The sequence below is a fragment of the Echeneis naucrates genome, chromosome 21 (assembly GCF_900963305.1).
Source record: "Echeneis naucrates chromosome 21, fEcheNa1.1, whole genome shotgun sequence".
Classification (NCBI taxonomy): Eukaryota; Metazoa; Chordata; class Actinopteri; order Carangiformes; family Echeneidae; genus Echeneis; species Echeneis naucrates.
Window position 1 is genome coordinate 20758885 of NC_042531.1, and position 26187 is coordinate 20785071.

The 26187-nt window shown below is 41.2% G+C and overlaps 1 protein-coding gene across 1 annotated transcript in view; it reads right to left on the bottom strand.

Annotated features, from left to right (window-relative positions):
* The window catches only part of gli2a (GLI family zinc finger 2a), an 82463-nt gene that overhangs the window by 13415 nt on the left and 42861 nt on the right, over window positions 1-26187 (bottom strand). Inside the window, exons 3-7 of the mRNA XM_029530563.1 lie at window positions 21603-21708; window positions 12721-12926; window positions 9356-9568; window positions 1006-1207; window positions 26-224 (exon numbers count right to left, since the gene is read on the bottom strand). Coding sequence (XP_029386423.1) covers window positions 26-224; window positions 1006-1207; window positions 9356-9568; window positions 12721-12926; window positions 21603-21708 — 926 coding nt within the window. The remainder of the gene's footprint in view (window positions 1-25; window positions 225-1005; window positions 1208-9355; window positions 9569-12720; window positions 12927-21602; window positions 21709-26187) is intronic.

Here is a 26187-nt window from a genome sequence, read left to right on the forward strand (position 1 = left end):
GTTTAGAAATGCCCCTGTTGCCTACCTGGTTTGCCTCTGAGTTGGAGCCGTTGTGGGAGGTGGACATGGGCGAAGTAGTGAGGGTGTGTTGATGACCAGAGAAGGAGGATGGGGATGATTGAATGAGAGGAGGCGTGTGGCCAAAGGCATTGAGACCCCTCTGCTGGGACAACAGCTGCTGGTATGCCACTGGGTTGATGGGATGAGGAAAACTGAAGGAGGGGCTGGGAGAAAGAGAACAGGAAACAGTTATCTATCTTGGGGAAATGATGACTAACTGGATAGTTTATAAAAGTGAGATAGAGTTGTGAGATATTTTTGTTCCTGTTTGAACTGATGGTTCTTTATAGCGTGTTTTACCTGTACAAGCTTGATTGTAAAATTTTTCAACTGAGATGATTTTAAATGTATCGTATTTATCTAATCATATACGGATCATCACCTCCAGCCTGTGGAGAGTTCTCCTGCTAAGAGATATGAACACATCACTCCTCTTTTAGCCCCGTCGATTTAATCAGCCTTTCCTTTTGAAACCTACCAATTTCAGTGATGTTATTTTATTGCTATCTTTGTCAAGCACCTTGTAACATAAACTTTAAAAAGTGCTCTATAAATAAATAAATGAAGATAATCTTAAAACTTGATAATATTGCATAAAGTTATATTTGGCTGAACTGTTTCAAAATATGAAAGTTCCTTATTTTATTGAATAATTTTCAAATATGCAACCTTGTTCTGTAATTGTGGTATCCAGGCGCTGTATTGTGTATGTTTACATGACTGATTTGGGTTTCAAATGTTATGCAGAACCATTATGAAAGTAGTTTTGGGCAATATTGTGGTATTGAAGGAGTATCACATGGGAGAGCTGAAAAAAAAAAGAGCCTCGGCAAGAAGTAATTATGTCCCTTATTCAACAAGAGATACCATTCATAAAAGTATTTGTATATGAGTGCATAACTGTGTGCCACTGTTCTTATATAAGCATGGGCTCTGTCTTCATACCTGATTCCTCCGACTGACAGGTGCCCATAGGAGCTGCTGGCAGCTGAACTTGAGCGGGAGTTATTGATATAGGCGACCAAGGAGTTGGGTGAGGTGCGGATCATGGTCTGAAGGTCAATGCTGGCATCTGACAGCGGAGAAATAGACAGTGCTCTCTTCCTGCTCAGCCGGGGTGTCAGCCGTGGGCTGGAGAAACGTGACACTGAACAGGAAGATAAAGCAGGAACAGCAGTGTCATGTACTTTAGCATTACTGCCTCAATGAACATTGCGAACAGAAGTGTATATGTTTATTATCATTCCTCTTGCACCTCACATTGAAAAAAATTGAGAACTACTGTAAAGTGCAAATTCCCTGTATTCCCTTCCATTAAGCTCCATATGGCCTCAATAGTAACCAGCATTTATCCTGGACTATGTTAGAAGAAACATTTAGCCCCAAGCATTCAATTGGCGGTCATAGCCATGCCACGCTATAGCTATCTCCTGCATCTCTCTCTCTCACACACAGCTCCTATTTAACATTCACATCCTCTTATGCATAATGAATTGCCCCTAATCATTCTCAGTAATTACTGTGATAGCAATCTCTTTCAGCCCGCTGTACTTGACTTAAAAGGAGGCAATTTAAACAAATTGATCTCAGAATACCATTAAAAAAGAACAAGGCTGACTTACAAAGGTAGGGTTCATGGCCTCCTGCTAGATCTGGTTATTACGCTATTTTTTTATTCTCTGAGAAAAAGTTGATGGTGGCTACTTTCCCATGAACTTCAAGAGAAAGCAATTTGTTTTTCCATTCATACTTGTACAAATCTGGGGCACGTAGCAGCCGCAGAGCCACAGACAGATCACTTGTTGGGTCTGACAGGTGCTGCTTCAGGAGAGGAGTCTTGGGTTGTGTTTGTGCAAATGGATAATTAAGTCTTAGAGCAGAAATCATCAGAGGTGTGAGAGGCAGGAAACTAATAATGTGCCCGTCACAACACACCTAAGCACATGCCTGGTCACCTAACACGCACACACACATACACACTCGTCATTTTCACTGCGGCCAATATGCTGCCAATCTTCTGAGACTCTGCTGGTGAAACTCACAGCCCCTCAAGCCAAATGAATCCAGGCACCGCCATAATCACCACACCAGACCTAGAGCCATAAACCAGGGTCTTAGTTCCAAAACTATTATGTTTGGAGGTGGCGAGTCGTAAAGCAGAGGCATGTGCACTTAGTTAAAAGGCCCCTGGGAACTTCAGATGGCAAACAACAGTAGTTGGGGCCTAAAAGAGAGGAAAAAAAAGTGGTGGAGTGATAGAGACATGTATAAAAGAGCTGGCAAAAACAACAAACGGTTGTATGGAATGTGTCTCTTAAGGGCTAATAAATAAATGTGTCATCTCTCTTTACCCACAAAAGAGGGCTGGGAGGGCAGTAAAGGAGGGAGGCGGTACTTCTTGGCAATATGGGCCATAATGAATGACGTTTTCTTCCAGATTAAACTATGCATTGCTCTGTAGTGCAGATCGTGCTAGGGTTTGCTGTTAGTTAGTGTGGCAACCTTGTTGCCTTGCTGCCAACAGTTTTAATGGGAGATAAGCGTATTAATATGCTCCTTTAGAAAGAAGAAAACAGGCCTCACAACCTGGTGGCCTTGTGGCCTGGCACCTATAGCATCCTTCTGAGAAAAAAACACAGCCCTCTACGCCCACTCAATCTATACATCTACCTCAGCTTAGAGGAATTCGCAACGCCTCCAGCAACGAAGCTTCGACATCTTTTGAGTTCAGTTTTCTGACTCTAAGCTGCTGAGTTTTTGTTTTGCTCTCTCCTCTTCCTGGACAAACCTAACTGTACCTCAAAATACATTTCACACACACACACACAGACACATAATCATATGTGGACACACAACTCTCACCACTTGGTAAAGGAGTGTTTTATAGGTGGTGGTTATAATTGAAATGGTGAGCAGGTTCCGGCAGAGAGTGAGAAAACAGATGTTGCAAAGGCAGTGGCGGCGCAGCAGCGTGCGGTAATATGGTGTGCGTGTGTGTCTGTTGTATGTGTTCTGTGGACTGTATCGTGGGATGGTTGTAATTGTGGGATTTGGATTTATATAGAGAGTCATAATTACAGTGCACAGTGATAGAGCAAAAAAAAAGAAGAAGAAAAGAAAAAAGTATATGTGTTTGTGTGTGTGTGTGATTATTTAAGTATTTGCCTGTGCTGTCTTCACTAAAATTGCTTTGTGGAAAATGAAAACACTTTAATTGGAGGGTTGTACTAATTCCCATACGGATCTGGCTCTCAGTGCTGGCCTCGAGCATACAGAAGGTCACTCTCTATAGAACTGGTAGCCTATGTAGCCTTTTCTCTGTGGGTGGGGCTGTGTGCTAACACAATGAAAAACTTGTCATCATCTATTTCTCTGAAAAGTAGAATTACTACCTCATGGTTGCTTGCCTCCACAGACCAACAAGTCAAACTTCAGTTTCCATCTGTCTGTCCAGACTTATATAATATATTGTACATATGGGCAATGAATTCATGACACAACACTGAGTGATATATAACTCTGTGTCGACAGTACCCTAAACGGAATACTTCAGTAGAGTCCTGCCTAGTTGAAATGAGGCCTCATATATCGATTTGAAATGGTCATTGCTAAGTTATGTAGTTATTACTTTGAACAAACCTGAGTGCTTCAGCATGGTTTCTCATACCCATAGCTGATGGCTTTCACAGACTTCAGATCTCAGCTCAACTTGACATCAATAGAAGATTTTTGAATTATGTGTTAGATGGTGCTCTCCACCAACACCATAAAAACACAATGAGAGAAAATATTTTGAAAAAGTGATGCTCATCTGTCCTGAAAAGTCCTGAGAGCTGGAGAAAACAGTGACAAGGAAGCCATAAAGCTGTTTTGCATGTTCAAGATGAGACCACACTGAGAAACTTTGTGTTGGGTTCTTCCATTGAATTAAAATCCATCTATGCACTGAAGACTGAGAACATTATGATGTCACTGTGAAGTTGACCCTGGGTCCTTTGTCATTTTAAAATATTTACAAAATTTTCCCACAGTCAGTGCAAGAATACTAAAGTTATGCTCAAAGCATCTGATCTGATCAGTTCATCTTGGAGTCCGAATGAATTTTTGTGCCAAATTTGAAGAAATTGCCTCTTTGCACTTTCTGAGATATCTCATTCATGAGAGAATGGGAAGGAGACAGATGATAAACTGTTATTAGTGTGAAGTCATAAAAACAGCATTTTTTGAAGAGAAGAAAATAAAATTTGAAACTTGCAATGTCAGACTTAGATTTATATCAGTTATGAGTGAAAACAGTTGCGGTGTCCACCTCTGACGATCCAAACTCTTCATGGAGACAGTGGAAATAACAGAGACGGCTGAGTTATGCCAACAACAGAATGATGAGCAGTTTAAATAGGACTGTTGCTGAGATGGATACCGACACAATGCCAGTGACTCAGTTCAGTGCCAATAGGAATGCAAACTGTGGAATATCAACAAGTGTGTGAACAAGCTGCTTCTGCAAACAGGAAAAAATCGTTTAGTTCACAAGGAAAAACGTTTGTATCTTTTTCTATGGAGCATAAAAGCTCAAATAACCATGGGGAATGGTATTTCACTATGTCATGTAATTTTTCTCATATGTACACTTCAATGTAAGAAATATAAAAGAGTAGTTTATTATGTGTTCACAAGTGTGAAATGGTGGAGGAGGATCTCCTGTATACTAAATTATAGCCAGTGATGCATTATTAATGTCCACACTGCAGAAAAAAGCAACAACCAATCAGGATTCAGTGGCCTTGTTCAGACCTTTTGCTTTCTTTTGCTATGCAGTCAGATCTGCATTGGGTACAGTTGTTACAGTGTTTAGGCTGTAAACCCACAATAAGTTTGTGAGTTCGATTCCCGGGCCTGGGGCCTTTCAGTTTGCATGTTCTCCCTGTGCTGGCATGGATTTCCTCCAGGTGCTCAGGTTCCCTCTCACTATGCAGGGACATGCATATATAGGCTAATTGTAAAGGTTGCTCATCTTTGTCTGCCTCTGTGTGTTGGCCCTGTGATGGTCTGGCAACCTGCTCAGGAAGATGAATGAATGAATAAACATGGGAGGCAGTGGGGACTGACTCACTGCTAGAGCTAGATTTTAGTTGTCGTAAGAGGAGCAAAGAGCAACCACGTAGTTTCAAGCTTTCTTGTCAAGTACCTGGTCTGTTCAACCGGCTTTGTGAGTAGAAATGACAATTTTTAGTTTCCAGATTAAATACTCAGGTCAAAGGTGGTAACAGGAGGCAATAACATTGCTGGGGCATAGGAGGACAAGTACAAGCACAGGTTTGTGTGACAACAGAGTACCAAGAGACCACTGTTAAAAAATCCAAGGGTCTTTAGTGCTGAGTGGTAATAACACTCAAAAGCCTTGAATTTGTTCAATGGTTTGGGTGTGAAAAATGCATTTAAAATGTAAAATCGTCATCAATCATCATCAAAAATCATCATGTTTATTTAGTTTAATCCAGTAAGCAAAACCTCATGTTCCAAGTAGTTGGCCTCCGTGGACAACTTTTGGTTTGTCCACTGTGACCTTCTCTCGGGTGAAGCTGTGCAACACCGTCCACTCCCTCACCCACCCACCCACCCCCACCGCCACTACCGCCAAAGCTTGGGTTTGTGTCAGCAAGGTCCCGTGTCTCAACATCTTCAGCCCAGCCTAACCCCTTCCCCAGGCCAGCTCAGTGGGAGAGTGTTTATTTTCCCTGCTAAATCTCACTAATACTAACACTGTGAATTTTATTACCTAGGGAGCTTGCACTGAATCCTCTGAGCCTCCAGTATCCAGCCCAATGCTGCCATTTTGTTTGTCAGTGTGTTTATGCACACACTTTCACCCATGTGCTCATGAGCCAACATATAGTTAAGTGTTTGTATATGCTGTATAGGGGGGAGTGAACTCCCTCTCCCGAGCCTTCCCTCTTCCCACCACCACATCAGTTTACATCTATCTCCACTCTCTCCTTGTGCTGCATCAACACTAAAATCTCTTTTTTCTTAGCATGGCAGACATTTACTTTGGCTGTGGCTTTTGTCTGGGGAGCTGCAACGATTTCCCATAAACCTCTCTGACATTTCTCTGCCCACCCACCCCTCACATACCTGCTTGCTCGCCTGCAAACAGTGTGAATGGCTCCCAATGTGAAATACTGCAGTGTTACTTTATTTGCACTTGCAGCAGTGGTGGTATACCAATGCTAATGCTTAACCACATTTTGATGATGATCATTTTTATAATGGAACTACTGTCTCTCTGTATTAGCGCAGTAAGCGCGGTAAGCGCAGTCGAGCTTCCTGTAAAACATCAGCCACAGGTTTTAGAACTTTACAATGAAATGCATCTCTTCCAGAACAATATATTCAGAGGTTAAGTGTTTGGCAAAGGGCATTTAACCTGTAATTTATAATGGCATGATCCATCAGCAATGGGGCATTAGGAATGTACAACCAACACTGAACACAACAACTGCTCATTTATGTAAGTCCTTGCACTAATTCCTTACAATCTGACATGGAACTTTAGCCTCAGAATTGTTTCAAATGATTGCATTTTGAGCATAAAAACATTGTGTTTTTACTTGTGCTAGATTTAACCTTTCCTACCCTTTTTTATGTCAGAAATTATTTCGACCCTTTCTGTGTTCATGCCGATTACAACAGATAAGGACAGTAATTTAAAAAGATACCTGAGACACCATCACTGCACCTTTCAGCAACACCCCTATGACTGCTGCTTTATAACCATTTTGTTTATCTATCATATTGCCATATGATGATGATGATAAGGAGATATCTGGAAAACAGCTCTTTGATCTTACAAAAAAGGGAAAAAAATTAACTAAATGTCATACAACTAGGGGAAAAGAATAGCCATTGTGGCACTTAAAATGACATCACAGCATTACTTCTAAATCTCATCTTCCTCATGACGTGGGGATAAATTCTTGCATTTTAGGTGTCATGTTTGAGGTTTGTTCGGCAGTAAATCCTAAAATCCATAAGTGGCCCTGCAAATCGCATAGCCTTATCAAAAAATCTTCACTGGTGCACACGTCCACAACTTTTCCAGCAGCCAGCTTATCACAGCACCACTCTGTGTTCTGCGGTTCAGCTGTGAGTCCTGCAAAACACTTATCCAAAGGGAAAACAGTGTATGAGAGGGGAGGTGGGTGAGATGCCATACTATGGGTTCACTTTGGGCTCACAGTTCTTTCGGCGGGTCTGCTTAGTATGTAAGTGCATAGATTGACTTTTATTATGGGTTTCATCTATGCTGCCATCCAAAACTAACTTGAAGGGATGAAACACATACAGTATTTGCCACCTCTGTCAGTCCTTCTTCTCCCCCTCTGCCTTCCACATCCTGGCAATAAATAGTCTTTGAGTCCAAGGCTGCCCGCGATGACCATTAGTTGGCTGCCTTTAGTCAATATGGGCCCTGTGTAGGGGAGGCTGCAGGGGAAGAGCTTGCAGACTGTCAGAGTGGTCCAAGCCTGACCACATCACTTCTAGTATAGTCAGAACAGTAAATAAAGGCTACTGGGATGGTGGGAGCGGGTGCGGCCGCTGCATTGGAGCAGGAGGATGGGGGTATGGGGGTGGGGACTTGTGGCTTCTTGAGCAAACAACTTCCCCAAGCAAGTGCGGGCAAAGGCAACATAGTGGCGGTCACTGAGGTAGCTGGAGGTAGAGAAGCAAAAGGGGGAGGAGGAGGAAGGGAAAGAGGTGGTCCACACTTTCTGCAAGGACCTTAACCCCAACTCACCCTTCCATTTCAGCAAAGCTGTGTTGAACCCAGTGATTGAGGTAATTAAAATGATTAACTGCCAAAAGGTCCCATATCTGACTCCTCGTTTTTACTTTCTCTCTGTTCTATTTCCTACCTGTACATGAGGATTCTTGCACTACTATCAGACAGTGACTTTGCCGTGAAGGCAGTGGAGCAGTGGAGCAGTTTTTTGTTTTTTTTTTTTGTCACAAGGTGGGTGGTTGGATGTGATGAAAGAAAGAGTGAAGGCTCCTGGAGCTGCGTTGAGAGTCAGTGTATCGAAAAGGCTGACGTTCACAAACAGTTTTCCACTCTGTGTGCTTTCTGTTCCCAATTCATGAGGGCTGAAAGTTTCTTGGATTTGCTGCCGAAATCAAATGTTCATTTTGGTGCCCGAATGTCATTTTGATAGGGGGCTGAGGTTCTAACTGGCATGAAAGAACAGTCTAGTCTTTGTGTGTGTGTACAAACGTACGACTTCTGCCTGCATATTTGCCTAGCTGTCTTTGTGTGCCACTGTGTTGATCTGTGTGTGTGTAAGTGTTGACCTGCCTCATCCTTTTTGCTTATGAGGTTAATCCCTTCTTTCACAGCCTGAGAGAGCAAGGACAAAGATCTCAGGTTTACACAACTCTCTCCATGCTGCCTTTTTTACAATTACTCTGCATCCTCTTTGTAGAATGTCAGCCATAATAACAGAACAAACACCAAAATCAGAGACTGTAAGGTAATGCGTCTTTACGAGGTCCTTATAAACCCCCCACCCTCAACAAGCTGTGCCCCCCCATGCTACACCTAAGTCCAAAAAGCTCCACAAGCTTTGATGTGGGGAAGTCTTCCACAAAAAAGGCATCAAGAAGAATAATAATAGAAAGATGGTATCCACATGGCTGGTGCTGAGAACAAAAGGCAAGAGAGCTCAGCTCAGAGTTTGGCTGTTAGTCTTCGTCTTGTACTTGCTAAACTCCATTGCTAACAAAACTCTTTTTTTGTTATTTGCATACAGGGCTCATTCAGATGTAGCAGCTTGCTCACTTTTAATGAACTGTGGCTACGGTGACAGTCTTGGGAAATCAACTGTGACTGTTTAACATTATTGCCAGTAAAAGGTAAAAAAAAAAAAAAAAAAACATAAACAGACAAGCACTTCATTTAGCCATATACCTTGATCATCTTGAGGAGCCACTCCCAGCTTACATTACCCAAGGGAGTGGCATGCTACGGGCAGGTCAGCATACAGAGAGAAAAATATTCTCCTCTACCTGTCTCAAATGAACTTAAACAAGCAGTGCTCTTGTTATTGTTAATAGTTTAGCAGTCATAGCCCGCAGTGAAACTCAAACACCTATTTCACAAGATTTTAAGACATCTGGATTAAATATAATCTAAAATCTAAGAATCACGTTTGACCACACAGTTTAAATTAAATAAAGAATTCATTCACAGTAAAGCATCCTCAGTACAACTAAGGGTACAAAATGTCTTTCTCCTCACCATCCATGGGGCTGATGTAATCAGGCAGATGAGCTGCTGCAGCCGCTGCTGCTGCTGCAGCAGCAGCCGCTGCACCGCTCTGGACCAGCAGGTCACCGTAGGGGCTTCGCTGACTGGCACTGGCCATCAGGTTGTAGTACTCTGTGGGATTGGCCCCTGGTGGAGGAGGTGGGAGGGTAAAAAGGGCCCGGTCCTTTAAGTGTTCATGGGTCACTGAGGTAGAGAAGAAAGGCAGCAGGTTATCTGATTATCTTATTATACAGTATTGCAAAACTGAAACGGTCATAATAACCCTTTAAAGTGATAATATACACATTTTGAAAAGTCAGAGGGTCAGAGCTAAATATTATCTCGCTTCCTTTTCAAAGTAATTCAGGATTCACAGACACCCTTCAAAAGAATGACTAAAATAAAATTGAGAACAGAAGGGCTGCGAGTCAAACTCGACAGAGGACAGGAGTTTCATAGTTTTACAGATTTGATGATGTGAGCTTGCGAACATGCCCCAGGGCACACAGTTCTTGATAAAATACATCTGATGTCTTTGAGGCTTGCTAGGTTGCACGAAACTATCTCTAGGGAGTAAAGGACGGGGAAGAAGAGAGTAAGCAGTGTAGGAGACAGGTGGCATGGGTTAGCAGCAATCAAAAAGGGAAAAAATACTGCACTCCTGCACCTCTTGTGTTTTTTATATGTTAAGGTTGGCAGGTGATGTCATATGCACAGTGCAGGTGCACACAGACCCATATGGTCTTGCAATGCTGAAGAAGCATGAAATGCTACATATGCAAAGGAAATATTGATAAAAAAAGTGTTAACATGTGCAGTCAGTAAAGCCACATTTATAAGTGTCAGAACGTGCAAGAGAGAGAGATGGATTGGGTTTGCTGTTGCCTACTTCTAACTCTGTAGCCTGTGCCCTAATTTTTTGGGTGGGTATGTGGAAGGGACAGGGGTGTGGAAGTCTAATATGGATGCTGCTGGAAACAGCAGAAGGGAGGGTTGGCATCATAGGGTGGGGGCCAAATGGGATCCTGGGAAAGCAAAACCACAGTCTCCCTGCACCTTCTGCGCACACAGACCCATGCATATAAGTGCACACACATTATAAACAAAAACTCTGGATCCATCAGAAACTATTAGGCCGTGGCTGAGGTGACGTGCACATGCAGCATGTTTCTGCTGAAGCAGCAGCAACCCAGGCATATTCCTTTGGTTTCTCCATGGCTGCCAGATAAAGTTACCACCAGAGTGGTGTAGTACACACAGTAGTGTTTTATGTCTGAAAGTTTGTGCGGGTGTGACCTTGCTTTAGAATGGAGGGATTAGAGGATGCAGCTACACTCCCACTCCTTCCACTAAAACCTAAACTAAAAGTCTTACAATGGTGAAAGCACAGATGTTTTCCAAACCAAGCTCCGGGTTTCTTTGATTCACTCTCTTGTCACTAGTCCTCCCATGTATATAATAATGATTTTGAATCATGTAAGGGTTTTCTCTGCTGCTGGATGGGCTATCTTCTTGGAAGTAGGTGGTTATGATAGTTGCTTGGATAGAGCTTCAGCTGTCATTGTTATTACAAGGGGGCCTGATGCGCCTTCTAAGTAATACTAAGTCTTCAGGGGTGTTTGTTGGCTATAGTAAGTCTTTATCAAAGAGTAATAAGACAGACCATGGCTCACTGGTTTACATGCTAACTTCAGAAGAAAAGGCATGGTAGTGGCGAAGGCTAAAACTGATGATGTTTTTAGCCTCTGGAGACAGCTCTTGATGGGTGAGGAAATCAAGGTTGATGCTTAACTCCCTGCGTTTCCTCTAGACTGATAACAAAACATAACACTATTGTACATGTGAACATAAACTGTTTGGCCAGAGAAAAGTTCAGTTTTGTGGTTTTGTGGTTTTTATGCAGACTATGTATGTGAGAACATTTCAGACAAATCTGCAGATGCCAAACCCAGAGCTGCATCAAGTCATCTGGGTTTATCCTGGGCGAGCATAATCAGTCCAATATTTACACAATAAGACATTTTTTGCTCTTCAGGTCCTAATATGCTTCAGCATATTTAGCTTACCCAGATAGCAGTATTTGTAAAAAAAAAAAACAAAACAAAACAAAAAAACAAAAAACAACTCTATAATTTTTCTTTCAATATTGATGTAAGTGTATTCCATTCTTAACCTGGACAGTAGAAAACACAACTGGACCTTTCACTTTACAAGAATAACTTTTCATTTTAGTTTGGGTGGATTTAGAAATACTTCTGGGAATGTATAACTCCAACTTAACTACACAAAAGCAGTTGATATTTTACAAACAACATGGAAAACATACCTGATACCCAGGTATCCCTATCAGAAGTTTATACATGCTCCACTGAAATTTGTGCTTCCACAGACTTTATTTATGTTCCGCAGACTGTAGAGTGCCCTCCACTTGATGTCATGTTTCCCTGCCACTATATCAGTGACAGCATCTCTTCTGCATTGCTTCTCTTGAAAGGCTGGGAGGTATGAGTTGCTGGCAGCATGTGCTTGCTGATTTTTTGCTTCCTCATGCAGGCTGGTGCCTCCTCTCAACCCTGGTCTGTTGTTTGAACAGGTCTGCCATTGTGTGAATTTAATAGCTCAGGGACTTGTTTGTGAGTGTGCTAATTTCCATGGTTTCCCAAACATACATACAAATATAGAGGAGGGCTGTACCACAAAACATAAGCCTGAGACATCCACAAATTACCAGCGTGCACACACATGCAAAAGCACCATAACACGTGTAATGAAAGGTGTGCCGCACTATTTTATGTAGGGGAATGTGTGTTGTGCTTTTTTTGCACTGAGCTCCAGCCAAACAGACCTTAAAAGCGAACAATATATTCATCCCCATGTCCACACTGATATGTTTCGCCAGAGCTCACCTGGTAGTGTTTGAGGCTTCAAATCTGCTCTGTTGTCCTGTCACTCTCCCTCCCCCTATCTGATTTTGCTGTCACTCTCTCAGCATGTCAAATTAAAAGCTAATTCTCTGTCCAGGCGAGTGTTTTAGCTCATTGTGCCAAAACACTAATTTATTAAATACCATGCAACAATAGTATAAAAAAATTGCTTGCTAGACAGTAGTTTTAAGTCAGCATGAATATGGAAGCTGTAGTGCCTAAATTAGTTTTCTACAGCAAACTTTGTTGTGACTCTCTATTAAAAATATAAAGCTTCCCAGTCTCGTCAGTGCACGTCCACTCGTCAGTGACTGGAATTTTTTCTCCTTTAGTATCAGAATCTTTTGCTGGTGACAAAAAGATTCTTCAACACATTAAACCTTCCAGTCACCATGGTCCTACAGCAGTGGTGTTCGAAGTATATAACCTCACCTTCAGCGGGGCTCAGTCCTCGGGCAGCTGAGATCATGGAGAGGGTAGGGCTGCCATGCACTGAGCGTAGGTAGTGCTCCATGTGGGGGCTGACGTAGGGATGTGGTGGACTGAACGGTGACTCACCCGTTCCAGCTGCCGCATGGGGTGACAGACGGATAAGGGAAATATCTGAGATGACCGGGCTGCCTGTCAGCCCTGGAGGTCTGAGGAGAGGGAATAGAAATGAGAGAAATTTCAATAAATAACATGAGGAGGAGGGGGAGATGAGCCAAAAAGGGGTAGGAGAGGGAGATATAGAGGATGACAAAGATCTCTAAACAGAAATACAGCAATAGATTTTGGTTGTCATCCTGTCTCCTTTTATGATGAGTGAAAGTAGACAAGCTTTCCCGTCTGTGATTACTTACTTAGATCCTTTCCCCCTCCCCGGTTCCACAGCTAATACAAAATAATCCCTTTTTGTTCAATTTGTTCTGTTAACCCTGAGAGCTACAGACAAGTCAGGACCAAGCTGTGCAGCTATAAGAAAGCATTCTCTCTGTGTTTGGGTGGGCTGAAATATAAGTTCTCTCCCATCGGGTATTACATGAGCTAAAATAAGAGAGCGAAACATGATGCTAAAAACTATAAGTGCGTATCTATGGCCACCTTTAGCAAGAAAGTTGTAAGACAGCCTGCTGGTCACTCCAGGCTATACAGTAAATTTGTCATCTCTGTGAGGTAATTACTGGCTGTGCTTGCAGAGGCACAGAGAAGTGGGTGTTGTAATTCTCAATAGGCCTGAGGCACTGAACTCTAGATAAAAATGTCTGCTGGCAGCAAATGCACAAGCCTTTGAAGGGGCACCGCTATTTATGTTGACCTGGTGAGCTCTGAGAAGCATGCTGGTGTTCTCTTTGTATGTGGTAAAGAACACCTGGTAGAAATCGAGCCCTCTGAAAGGTAAAAAGGTGGAAGAAACTACATGACTAATATATGAAAGCCTGAACAATGAGGTGTGACATTAATTTTTAAAAAGTAACTAGTATATTGTCGATAAAGACTGGAAATATTTGATACCAGTTTTTCGTCCCCGATTCCTGATTTTAGTTGAAGCATCAATGAAAATGTTTCATTTATGGATATATGAAAACAGTAATTGTTGTATTTAAAGCTTTATATCTTTTACTATCTTTGACTGTCAATCATAAATAAATAGATGTAGATTTAAATAACAGTTCCTCCCATAGTTGTTCAAACCAGTTTCACCCTTTGAAATGAAAACCTTCCATATTGTAGACCTTGCCTTTTTATGGGTGGGACATTATTGGAGTAATGTGATGGGTTACGAATGAGTTTATCACCTCAGTTATGAGTTCTGAGCTTAAATACATAAACAATTTTATCCTGGTGTTATTCACGTAAAATATTTGCAGGACTAATGTGACTTTTCATTCTCTGGCTGAACTGGCTGCTGGATTTCAAGTTAAAGATGAACAATCCTTTAGCGATAAGCCAGAAGTATTTAGACAGACTTGTTTTATTCTCTGTGATCACACGGAAGGATAGTAGCTGTAAGTCATCATTCATTCTGTCTAAATTGAGAAAAAAGCATGACAAGAAGAGGGTGATGAGGGTTGAAGACAATAAACCTTGAGAAGCTATGAAAGTAAATGGGTTCATTATGAAAGATCGGTCTAATGACTCACTATCCTTCTGTCAGTGAGGCGAAGCACTGCCTCTCACTATGAGGCTAAGTAAGAAAATAACTCAAATACTAGTTAGAAATTGTGCAAAACTGTGTCTCTGCTGTAATCACACACCAATTAATAAACGAGTTTCGCTTTTACTTCATTCTATTCCACAGTCTCAATTCTATAACACTATTCTGCAACATCACAATGTGATGGAAAATAACAGAGTAATTGCTTTTATGTTTTTCTCAGCACAAATACTGTTGAAGCTGCTGCTTTAGCAGCTCAGTGGCTGCTGCGAACAAATTAGTGTTTATATGTCTGGTTTTAATTCTTGGCTGCATCAACTGCATGCCAAAAGCATAGTGTGAACATGTGTGTTTAGGTGTGTGTATAAGAAAAAAGGTGTCTACGCTGGAATGTATGTGGTGATGGCACCAATTAGTTTCTTATTGCATTCAAATCAAAACTAGTCCTGAAGATGGATGTTTTAAGGTATATGTTTTCAGGTTTAAGTAAATTGTACAGTTTGTTGTGAGGCTTAAACTGTTTCAGTGCATTTGAAAAAATGGGGTGTCAATTCTGAGTGTGATTGATCCAGGTTGTAGTTAGCATGCCTAGTGAGCATGCTTGGCAGGAATCTCTGCCCTTCAGAGTTTCTTTGCTCAGTCTTTCTTTCACTGTCTCTGTGCAGACGCCAATCTGCACCCGGCCCTGCCCAACTCAAGCCAAGCCAACCAACCCAAAGCCATGACCCTCCCTCCATTTCCAATAAGTGCCTGCAGACTGCTGGCCTTGTCTGAGGGCCAGTTTTCAGCTGTAGGGCCCACTCCTCCCTTACAAACAACCATAAAGAGCCCTCTGTTCTGGGCAGGAGGGGAGAAGTGAGAAGAAACAGACGCTCCATACACAAAAACATGCTTCCCTCCATCCGGCTTTAAGCAGCATACAGGGATCTTGGCAGTGCTGGCTGCCTCAGATTAGTGTTTGGGTGCTTCACTGACAGACTACCTGGGTAAGCTGGCTCTGATGCTGGCTCCCTCTCTCTCATCTGACTGGGCGACTCAAAGTCAGCTAAGTAAATGCACACTGGGCCCCAGTGTTTAACAAAATCAAATCATACAGCTATAATGCAACTTAATATTAGAAACACCTGTTGAATACATCTCAGAAATTTGTTCAGCATGTTTCATCATTACCTCCATGTTGGAATAATACTGATTTGATCTTTCTTTGATCAATGGGTACCAGAGGTCGTTTAGGTTAAATTAAAAGAGTGCAATCAACATTTTGTATAGTTGTAAGCATTTTATGTTTATAAGGTTAAGATGGCATTATTGTTTACTTTTGGAATAATTTACGTCACCTAATCCCAACAAAAGACCCAGATGTGTTTGTCCATCTCTCAATAACTACCCTACCCAGGTTGGTGCCTACTAAGCTCCTCCGCAAACAAATCCCTAAAATGTGATTTCCATAAAATAACAAACAACAACAACAAAAAAAAAAGCAACTGTGCAAAACTAAAGCAGGGTGCTGTAGTTTATAATAAACATCACAAACCAAAAAAATTGCTCTACTTGTGTGTCCTTCTCATGGCAATTAATTTGAAATAGACTTTCAAGTAACTACAATGTATCTGTTTTTGGTAATAAAAACGTTCTTAATTGTTAATATTATGCTAAAACACCAAAGTCACACGATTTACATACCAACACATTCAGCTTTTGAGCACTACTGTCAACACAAGGCAATAAGATTGAATAGGAAAATCAATCTGATCTCATGTCATATGTGAAGATGTTGAATGTCTGACAACCTTTGTAGTCTCACTTGTTTTTGTGGATTTTTTTTTTTTTTTTAATTTATCATAAACCACTAATCCTTAGTAGCCGGTAGAAACTCATGCATGCATGGGGAGAACATGCAATGTCCCGACAGAAAGGCCAGAGGCCTGGGAAATAATCCTACCTCCTTGCTGTAGGGCAACAGTGCTTTTGGAATTTTATGCATTAGAATAAATGTGAAAATGTCTGGTGCTTATGGTAACACAAAGTATAGATTTATTTTTGTCATCATCAGCTCTTAGGACTTATTCCAGCCAAATCTGTTGTCCCCTGATATTTACTGACAATAAGACAAATATAAAACTTGTAACTGAGCCTCATGATGTTTAGAGATCAGATAATATGAACTACGGTGTTTTGCATTACAAAAATTTCCAAGTGCTTCCAAAAACACAAAAGTGTGAACTTGCTTTGAAAAGTAAACTTAAAACGTGCACTCATCATCAGTAGCTTGCCAGCTTCTGTAGACCCACCACTCAAGCTGCAGTATATCACTTAAATGACCAATAGTGTATATGGATCTGTGACAGTAAGATGAAATTTATTGCTGTTGCCTGTCAGAGGATGGTAAATAATAGTCCTGTCTGGCAGTTAGCTATATTAAAGCCTTGTTGACCCACCCTTTTTCTGACAAGATGTTACTTGAAGTCTGTGTGTCTTCAAGAGGTTTCAATTACATAGGCTAAAAGGGAAGCCTCAAAGTCATGCAAGAAGCGTTCCTCTTAATATGCATCATACCTAAACATTCTGGGTGGCTACTCCTTTGGAAACAGACTATGAACATGCCAGGAGTTTGTCCTGGTAAGGATAATACAGTAGAGAGTACCAGGAGCAGGATGAGAAGCCAGTATGAGTCAGTGGATGACATGCTTTCAACAAGGTAATTGCTATTTGTCTCTGTGTTCTGTACTGTATGATTACATGCTCTTTGTTGTTCCACTGTTAAAACTCTTCTGTGAGAAAAAGTGATTTGGACATGGTACAGCTTGTTGAGAATATGAGTAACCCTGTGAGTGGGTGCATACCACAGTGTACCTACATTAGACTGCAGGCAGGGGCAGATTGCAGCACGAAGAGAATGAGCTAAAAAATAACATGATAACAAAATAAATGTTTCCAAGTTCGGTGCAGCAGCAGCCTCCAATGAGTTAAAATGAGTGTGTCAAAATTAAATATGACTGTCCAGACAAGATTTTGGCACTGTATCAGAAATAATGTTTGTCCGCAGTAGCATGCATACTGGGCACGTAAATGCAGGCCTGAACAGGAAGAAAAGTGTCTATTCTGCAGGTCTTTACCTAGCTGTAGAAAATACTACGTCATGCAAAACTGCAATGACAAACAGTTGACTGACTGAGACCATAACGGAGAGCGTTTACTGAGCTAATAATTCATTAAGAAGTAGGGACATTTTCCAATAGACCTGAATACAATCTGACTTCTTTTTAGAATCAATAGACTCATTGCTTGATGGTTATCGGATAGAACGCAGGTTTCATGTCTTAAGCATTGTCCTAACTTTTCAGCCACAGCAATATCCAAGTCACATTCAATGTGTGAGAAGTCGCCCCAGATAAATAAACTCATTTCATGCATACCAAAAGTAAATGCTTATATATATTTTAAATATAGTAAATATATATCTATATATATATATAGATATATATAGATATATATTATATATCATGATAGCTTTCATTTCTATTTCACTCTCTCTCTCACTCATTTTCTTCTGCTTATCGATTTCTAGGTTATGGGAGGCTCACACACACACTTATGCTCAAAGTCACCAATCAACCTGGACATGCGTGTCTCTGGACTGTGGGAGGAAGAAAAATTACCCAGAGGAAACCCACGCAGGAACGGGGAGAATATGTCAACTCCACAGGCAACAGCACTAACCACTATGCCACAATGCTGCCCATTTCTATTTCATATACTGTCAAATCACAAATTTAAGTGGGTCATAGAGAAAGATGATGACTTTGAAAATGATCCATTTCTACTGCCACAAGATGCCGCCCAAGGAACCTGTTTTCAAACTAAGGTGATACACAGTACTACCTCCAGTTCCCTTTCTGTCTGTCTGTCCACCTCCCTGCCCTCCTCGCTAACCATGAAGTGAGTATTTGCCTGTCGGGCATTTTCCCCATTGGCTCAGGGTGGGATGAATTATGACGTGACACACTCTCTTCTGGACTTCTGAGCGGCCAAGGCGATCAAGATAAATCACCATGCTGGGGCACAGGGGACATGCTAAGATCCTGCCTTGGTTGTTTTTGGGGCCCTGATCAGGATGCTGAGGATTTGGACACAACTTGATACTGTACTCCCTGGGAAGCAAAGACTGTGTACTTGGGAGGGTCCAGGAGAACTATGTCAGATGATGGGATAATATAGTTAAATGAGTTGGGATTATACACAGGATAATTGTCCATTATTCAGCTGCTGTCACATACCATTTGGTCTTTTTTGAATGCAAGGAAATTATGTTGAAACCGTGCAATAAAGCGTGAACATTTCAGTCTATTGGCTTGCAATGTCACAGCCTTAACATTAATAAGTCCCTTGTCTTTGAAGCAGCACATTCCTGGCTGTACTTTGGTGGAGCATTCAAATTCAGACATTAGCCTTAACAATGAGCCAGGGCTGAGGCCAGCAGGCAACAATAAGGGACAGCTAAATGTCTGTCAAAACCACTGACAACCAATTGGCAGATTTAAACTTTCACCCAACTCTCTGACCCTCCAGCTATCTTCCAGCCCTCACCCTTTTTCCATGTTCACCAAACCATATTCTGTATCCAAAACTGGATTCAATCAACACATTCCACATTGCAGGGCTGTAGGCCTTGAACAGGCTGACTGCTTGGTGAGCAGGACCACATCTGTTTGTGTACAGGGGCAGTGTAGACCACAACTCTGCGAACACAAAAACCTTTGGCATATTTCAATTTTTCAGTGCTGCAATTTGCCCCCCAACTGCTTCCCAAAAAGCATAAATATGGGCTGCGGAATAAGCGGGAGATCTGTTTTTCTCATTTGCTTCGTTGTCGTTGAGGTTCTGGGAACGGAAGGCTGGATTTTGGATGCTAATTACCCAGTCAAACATGCTGGCACAGTGGTTGGCTTTTCTGGCTTGTGGGTTTGCACAGAAGATGCCCGACTCCACAATATGCAGCAGCAAAAAGCGAATAAGTGCTGTTTCTATGTCAGTTGTACTGACATCACAAAAGAGGCTCTTCTTAATGTGTTCCAGACACAGATATGGCATGTTTCTTCTCTCTGGTATGCTACATTCGTGAAAAGCAAAAAGACCACAGCTGTAAACTTGTTACTTTTAAATAATGAATCAAGTATTTTCTCTGTCTTCTGGCACTGCGGCCTTGGTTAATGCTGGACACAATTGCCCTGTTTTTATTGTATACATGCAGGATTGAGTCAAAGGGCATAACCTCTTTTGGCTTTAGAAAATGACTAGACAACATTTCACAAAACGTAATGTGATGTGTTACTGTTCTAATTTCCCCAAAGGTGTACTGCTTCTTTGAAGCCTCAGTTCTCAGTTCTTTGAAGTGCTTGCTGGATTGTGCAAAGGTGAAAAAGCAAGTATTTGGTCCTCACCTTTCCCCTTTACATTACCCATAGTGCTATTTCTGCTGCTTTTCTTCTACAATGGACTCTGGGACAATATGAATTGCATTTCTTTTTGTGCAATTTATTGTGCTGTGGCTACAAAGGTGCACAAAAGATAGAAAATAGGAGAGATCACAGTCCCAACATTTCCAACAGCTGCACTCCTTTTCAAATGTTGTATGATGACACTGCACACAACATCACTCGCTTTAGAACTTCCACAAAGCAACTGCTGCTAACACAGCTAGTAGCACTTACTGGGAGCATTGCTGGTCATGAAGTCTTACCACTGAAGGTAGGAAGGACCTGCAGTAGTGTTCCCTCACACACCTATTCAGTCCATACATTGTTATCCAGGGAGCATTGAAACAATTACTGCAGGATCTGCACTATGACATCTGTGACTGAATGGCTGTCAGCCCTCATTCTGTTACATACAAACAGGAATGACAAAGTGCCTGCCATGCCTGTTTGTATGCAACTGATTGTATTGTGTTAACAAACAGGAGTAAGCACAGTTTTTCAGACGAAAAAGTTCGAGCTGACATGCAGGAACCAGCCAATGATGAAGGGCTGCCACTGAGCACCCTACTCTGACACCCTGCTCCACTTCTCCACAGTATTAAGGTGAATTTGATGCAGGTTGTGTTAAGGATAGCTAGATCGAGGTCTTGATGAAATAGCGGGTGCGCTCTGTCAGCATCACTAAGCATTAATCAAACAAACTGGGTGCACAGTCCAACTTTCTTCCCCCTCGCTTTGCAGGTGATGAATGGCTCTGCCTGCACCAGGTATCACCTGATCTTGCTGAATTTAAATGTTACAGCACAGTTCTCACAAAACCCCTATTGATCTTCCCCCTGGGTTCCTTTCTTGGATTTAAATATGTGACATAAGCACTGGATGGCCTAGCAGTGTGGAAAAGGCCAGACTTGTATGGTATAGCCACATTAATAGCCTGAGAAAGTGTGTTTCTTTTTAGGTTGACTCAGGACAGAAGTTGCAAGCTGAGGTCCCACCAACGTATAACTAGGAAAGACATAAAAGTTCCTTCTAACACCATGTTTCACCAGACTTTCTCTATGTGAACTTGTACTTACTGTGTGGGGATGCCAGCACTACACCACTGTCAAAGTCCCAGACCATGAAATGTTGGTGGAGAAAATGTTAACAATGTGTTGTATGGGCAAAAACTTCGACTTGTCTGTCCTCATTCTCTCCACCTCTGTGTTCTCACTCTGTGTATCTTGTCTGGCTTTGATGTGTTTGAACTGGGCTCTCTGACTCAATCTCACACACAGAAAGTGTTTTTCCAGAACAGTAGCTGACAAGGATCAAGGAAAAGGTGAACAGAAAAACTGACCTTCATGTGGTTCTGTTGGCATAGGATTCTATTCAGAATCATATGGATCTCTCATTAAAGGAACAAATTATTTTATTTTCTATGCCTTAATTTTTCTCATTTCCATCTCCTTACACACTGTTTAACATGGTTATTTGTGTATTATTGTGGAATATGTATGCTGTATCACTTTGTTTCATCTCATGGATTAGTTTCATGCATAATTTCTCAAAGATTCCCCCCTGGTTATAGTTTGAAGATCGAGATTATTAGATTATAATTTATACTAAACTTCTTTTGAATGCAATGCAATTGGTTGCACAGCTGAATTTAGAGGAGTCATATCCCCATGAAGATTGCATTCCAGAATGACAATACTAACCCGTGCATAGCATGGAGTGGGTGTGGGTCATAATGGTACCTCCCCTCATGGTGCCTCACGTCGATTGGGATAGGTGTGTGAAATGTCGGGAAGAGGTGGTGGGCACCTGTGAGCACAGAGAAGAAAACCATTACACACTACAAACAGCAAAATACAGAGAAACAACTGTAATAACTAATGCCAATGACACACATTTTAAAGCTGGAGGAGGCAATAAATAGGAACAAGGGAGACAAATATGGAGACAGAGCACAGTTCCTGACTAGTGCCAACGGCGCAGCATGAGATGCAACTGTGCCGTTTTACAGTTCCTGTTATCCAGCAGTAATTGAAACCTTTTACACTGTCTGTGGCTTTTGCTACAGGAAAAGTATGTTCATTAATGACTCGGTCTCAATAAGACCAAACCAGGTTTTACACAACAATGAATGTGTTTTTATGTGTCAGACAAAGAATGCACAAATCCACTGTTTCCTGCCATAAACAGTCTGGTGGCTTGAGGGAAGTCTCATTAGAACAACACAGCCGATCTTCATTAATTACTGTCATTACAACGACTGAGTAGGAGACATTATTACACTGATTGATGGAGGACAGGAACTCTAATCATAGACAAAGAATGACTAATTCCCTCCAGTTAAACGTAAACTTTCATATATTTCATTTGAAGAAATGGAGCAAAAACAGCAAAACAGCATCAATACGTGTGTGTGTGTGTGTGTGCGCGTGTATGCGTGTGTGTCCACATCGTGGAAGGACTGAAGTGATTATCCTTATCTGATTGTCTGACTAAGATTGGTTGAAAAAGGGGAAATTGGTGAGTCTTTTCACAACATTGCAACATTGCAATATATCTGTGGTACTAAACCATTCCTTCATTCATTCGTTCATTGCCACTGCGTTTCTGGGTTGTATGGGTTATTGGAGCCAATCCCAGCTCACATTGGAAGATGGCTGGGTACACACTGGTCCATCACAGGGCCAACATACAGAGACCAACAACCACTCACACTCACATTCAGACCTACAGACAATTTAGAGTCACCAATTAACCCAGACATGCATGTCTTTGGAAGGCGGGAGGAAACCGGAGTACCCGGAAGAAACCCACGCAGAAACAGGGAGGCGCTAAACCAAAGCCACATAATTCCAATGTTGAAAACTCAGGAAAAAGGGAGCCTGTAAATTGACTATACTAATATTTCAGGCTAAAGGTTTTTAAATGGCATGCTCTGATTAAGGCCTTCAGGGGCTCAAACAGAGGCACAATTGCCAACGTGACTAGAATAAAGTAGTTCCTTTTTGGAAGTTCTGTTGAGGCTTGCTTTGCACAGCTGAGTATTCTACTGTTTTTATTCAGTCACTTCGAGGTAAATTCTACTTTGCAAGTATTTTTGGATTGCAGCTAAGATACCGTCAGTGAATGGAAACACTTCTGATTCTTAACATTTAAAAAAATATGTCATTGAGTTATGGTGAAATAAAGAACAATTATTCTCTAATTCAGTTATATATGCTTGCTCCAATCAAATGCCAGCTCCTCTACCATGGAGGTAAGCAAGAAAAATACATTTATGGGAAGAGTTCAGGTGTAATATTTCAGTACGTAGCATTAGCATTTCAAGTCCAGCGTAAGTCACACAATAATAATTACAGCAATTATGATATCCCATTGCGTTTCTTTTCAAAGTTTGCATCTTCCAGACACCTCCCTTTTGAAGTGTGCCTTCAGGCCCTGGACTAGCTCTAACCAGCAATGAAAAAACAAGGTGTAGCAGACCTCTGTGCCTGAAGGCGATGACAGAACTCAGGCTGTTGTTTTTAGGTGATGCCCGTTAAGGAAACAGACATTACTACTACTTAACTCTGATTGAGCCTTTTGTCCTTGTGATTGGAGCAATCATCATAACTTTGTACCATCTTGTTCTTAGTTACTTTTGAAGGGATTACACATGACCGGGGGAAGAAGTTTTCCCCTGATGGTAGCTCTGAGCTGTGAACTATTTGACTGACATGGAATTTCTTTCAAAGCGTCACAAGACACTGATTCTTTTCCCTTTGCATAATCTGCTTGAGTGAACCTGCTGAAATGCCAGTTTTAATTGACTAGTGATAAGAAGCTGAGACAGACTCTAAATTGCCCATAGGTGTGAGTGTGAGTGGTTTGTCTCTGTGCGTTGGCCCTGCGACGGACTGGCAACCTGGTAGGGTGTAACCCGCCCTCATCCAGTGTGAGCTGGGATTATAAATCATTTTATAAACAGTTTGGCCTAGACCTCATCTATATGTAAAGTGCCTTGATGTAACTTTGTTATGATTTGGCGCTGTATAAATAAATCTGACTTGATTTGACTGGCTCCCAGAAACTGATAGCAGTAGAAGACGAATGAATGAATAAAGAAGCTGAGATAAGTGTTTGATTTCAGAAAGAGAATTGAACCAGAGAATATAGTAAGTTTTCTGGCCAATTTTTAATTATATATATAAATATATATATAAATAATATATATAATATATTATATATATATATTATATATATATATATATATGATGAAATCAGGAAATAAAAAGTCAGTTTAATGATTTAGCTGTGTCACACACTCATCACTGCAAAAGGTGAAACAGAGAAAAAAAGAAAACAATTCATCTTAACAAGAAACCAAATCGAGCAGGTTAGACCAACTAGCTAGCAAAGTTGGGCTTAGTTGAAACTGCATCTATCATTCAATCTATATCTCTCTCTATATATATGTGTGTGTGTACACATGTACTGACAAATAATATCATGTCCAACTGGTTGGAAGTCTAACCAGAGACCTGGCTGAAAATTCTGATATAGCACACATCCCTAGCTATTTGGTCATCAGGACACCCTCACGGTTATAGTTTCATTTTCAGCATAATAATATTATTACTAATAATAATGATCAACTGATTTGAAGTCAGGCCCTGATGGTTAACAGTAACACTGTCCCAAAACAAAAAAAGAACCCCCCCCCCCCCCCCAACATTTTGCTAATGAGCTAATTGAGCTTCTTTGCATTCTGGAAAATATGAACAGAAAGTAAAGGAACACAAACTGATTTTGAAATTTCAGGCTAAATCATGATTTGGCACAATACAATCATCATACAATTAATGAATTACCCAAATTTCTTTACAAATAAGTGGATACCTCCAAGTAAAGTAAGATTTCAATGTCACATTGTTATACTGCACTCACACTCACACAATCATCTGTTGAGTATGTTGAGTTGTAAAAACTTGTCTAGTGCGACACACTCCCTATCTCCTCTTGTCTTTGAGCGGTAAAAGCCTAGGGCTTTGTGTTTCTATCAAGATCCATGCTGCTGGATCTCAGCATGCGACCCTTCATCACTTTTGTGTGTGAGACTGACGGCCAATTCAGAATCAACTTGTGTGCGACAAAGCCAAAAGAGTGAGCGAGAACTGGGAAAGGAGATTGAGCTTTGTTTCACAAGTGGAGCCAGAAGTTTGGTCTTTGTCTGAGAGGTGCCCTCTGCCTGTGCTGCCTGGCACATCTCCAGTGGAGAGCACGTGACATGGAGGATCGACTGTGACAAAAGCAGGTTGTGCTGGATGTCAGGCCAACACAATATCTTTTTTTAGTTGTATTTGAGTTGATCATTAAAATACCAAACAACAAGACGATATTCCTTTTTCTGTAATTAAATCATTTGTAACAAGGACTTGTTATTTTGAACTATACTATAGATAGATATACTATCTATTTATTTAGAATTCGTTTTAATAAAGTTCAGTGAGTTTTCTTGCTTTTCTTAAGCCTTTTATCGGTTGTGGTGTTGTTTTCAATATATTTATACTTCTTATTATATAGTCACCAAAAATTATCTCAGTATAGTGTTCTCTCTCAGGCTTTTATTTAGAGCTCTGGTAACAACAGGCCAGTAATTCTGGAGCATGAGCATGGGTAGTTACTGCTTTGCTGTGACATCACAAAGCTCCACATGTACCTTTAGACTATATGGGACCTTTAATGGCCAGAAAAGTTTTTCTCAGAAGGGTTTTTATGTCTTGACTTTATTACTTTAATGATAAAGTTCAACTGAGACAAACATACTCCAAAAAATAAAAAGCACCAAAAGAAAACAAACAAACAAACAAACAAACAAACAAAACAAAAAAAAACAAAAAAAAACCTTAACAAAAACAAAAACTGCACCACACAGAAGTCCTCAAGAAACTGATTCCCTGGTTGCATCTGTTGAATGTAGGTGTGATAAGTGCTGGACAGGCTCCTCCATCACCTAGACAGCTGCATTGTTTCCTGGGCTGCAGGGACAAATACCGACAGGTAGGTAACCAGTACAATACACATGCCTCGGTTTCTTGATTTACTGTCAGCATGTCCCCTTTGGGTATGTTGGCACACAGGGTTAGTCCACCCTGCAGCCTCATATATTGGAAACAGTGTGGAGGACAGAGGCCAACAATAGCACAACATGTCTAAACTTTTTCTACTCGAGACTTTGACAGTGTAGAGGACAATAGAATGTCTGCAGTGATAATTTTCCATGAGTAAAATCACGCTAATGTGGTCCTT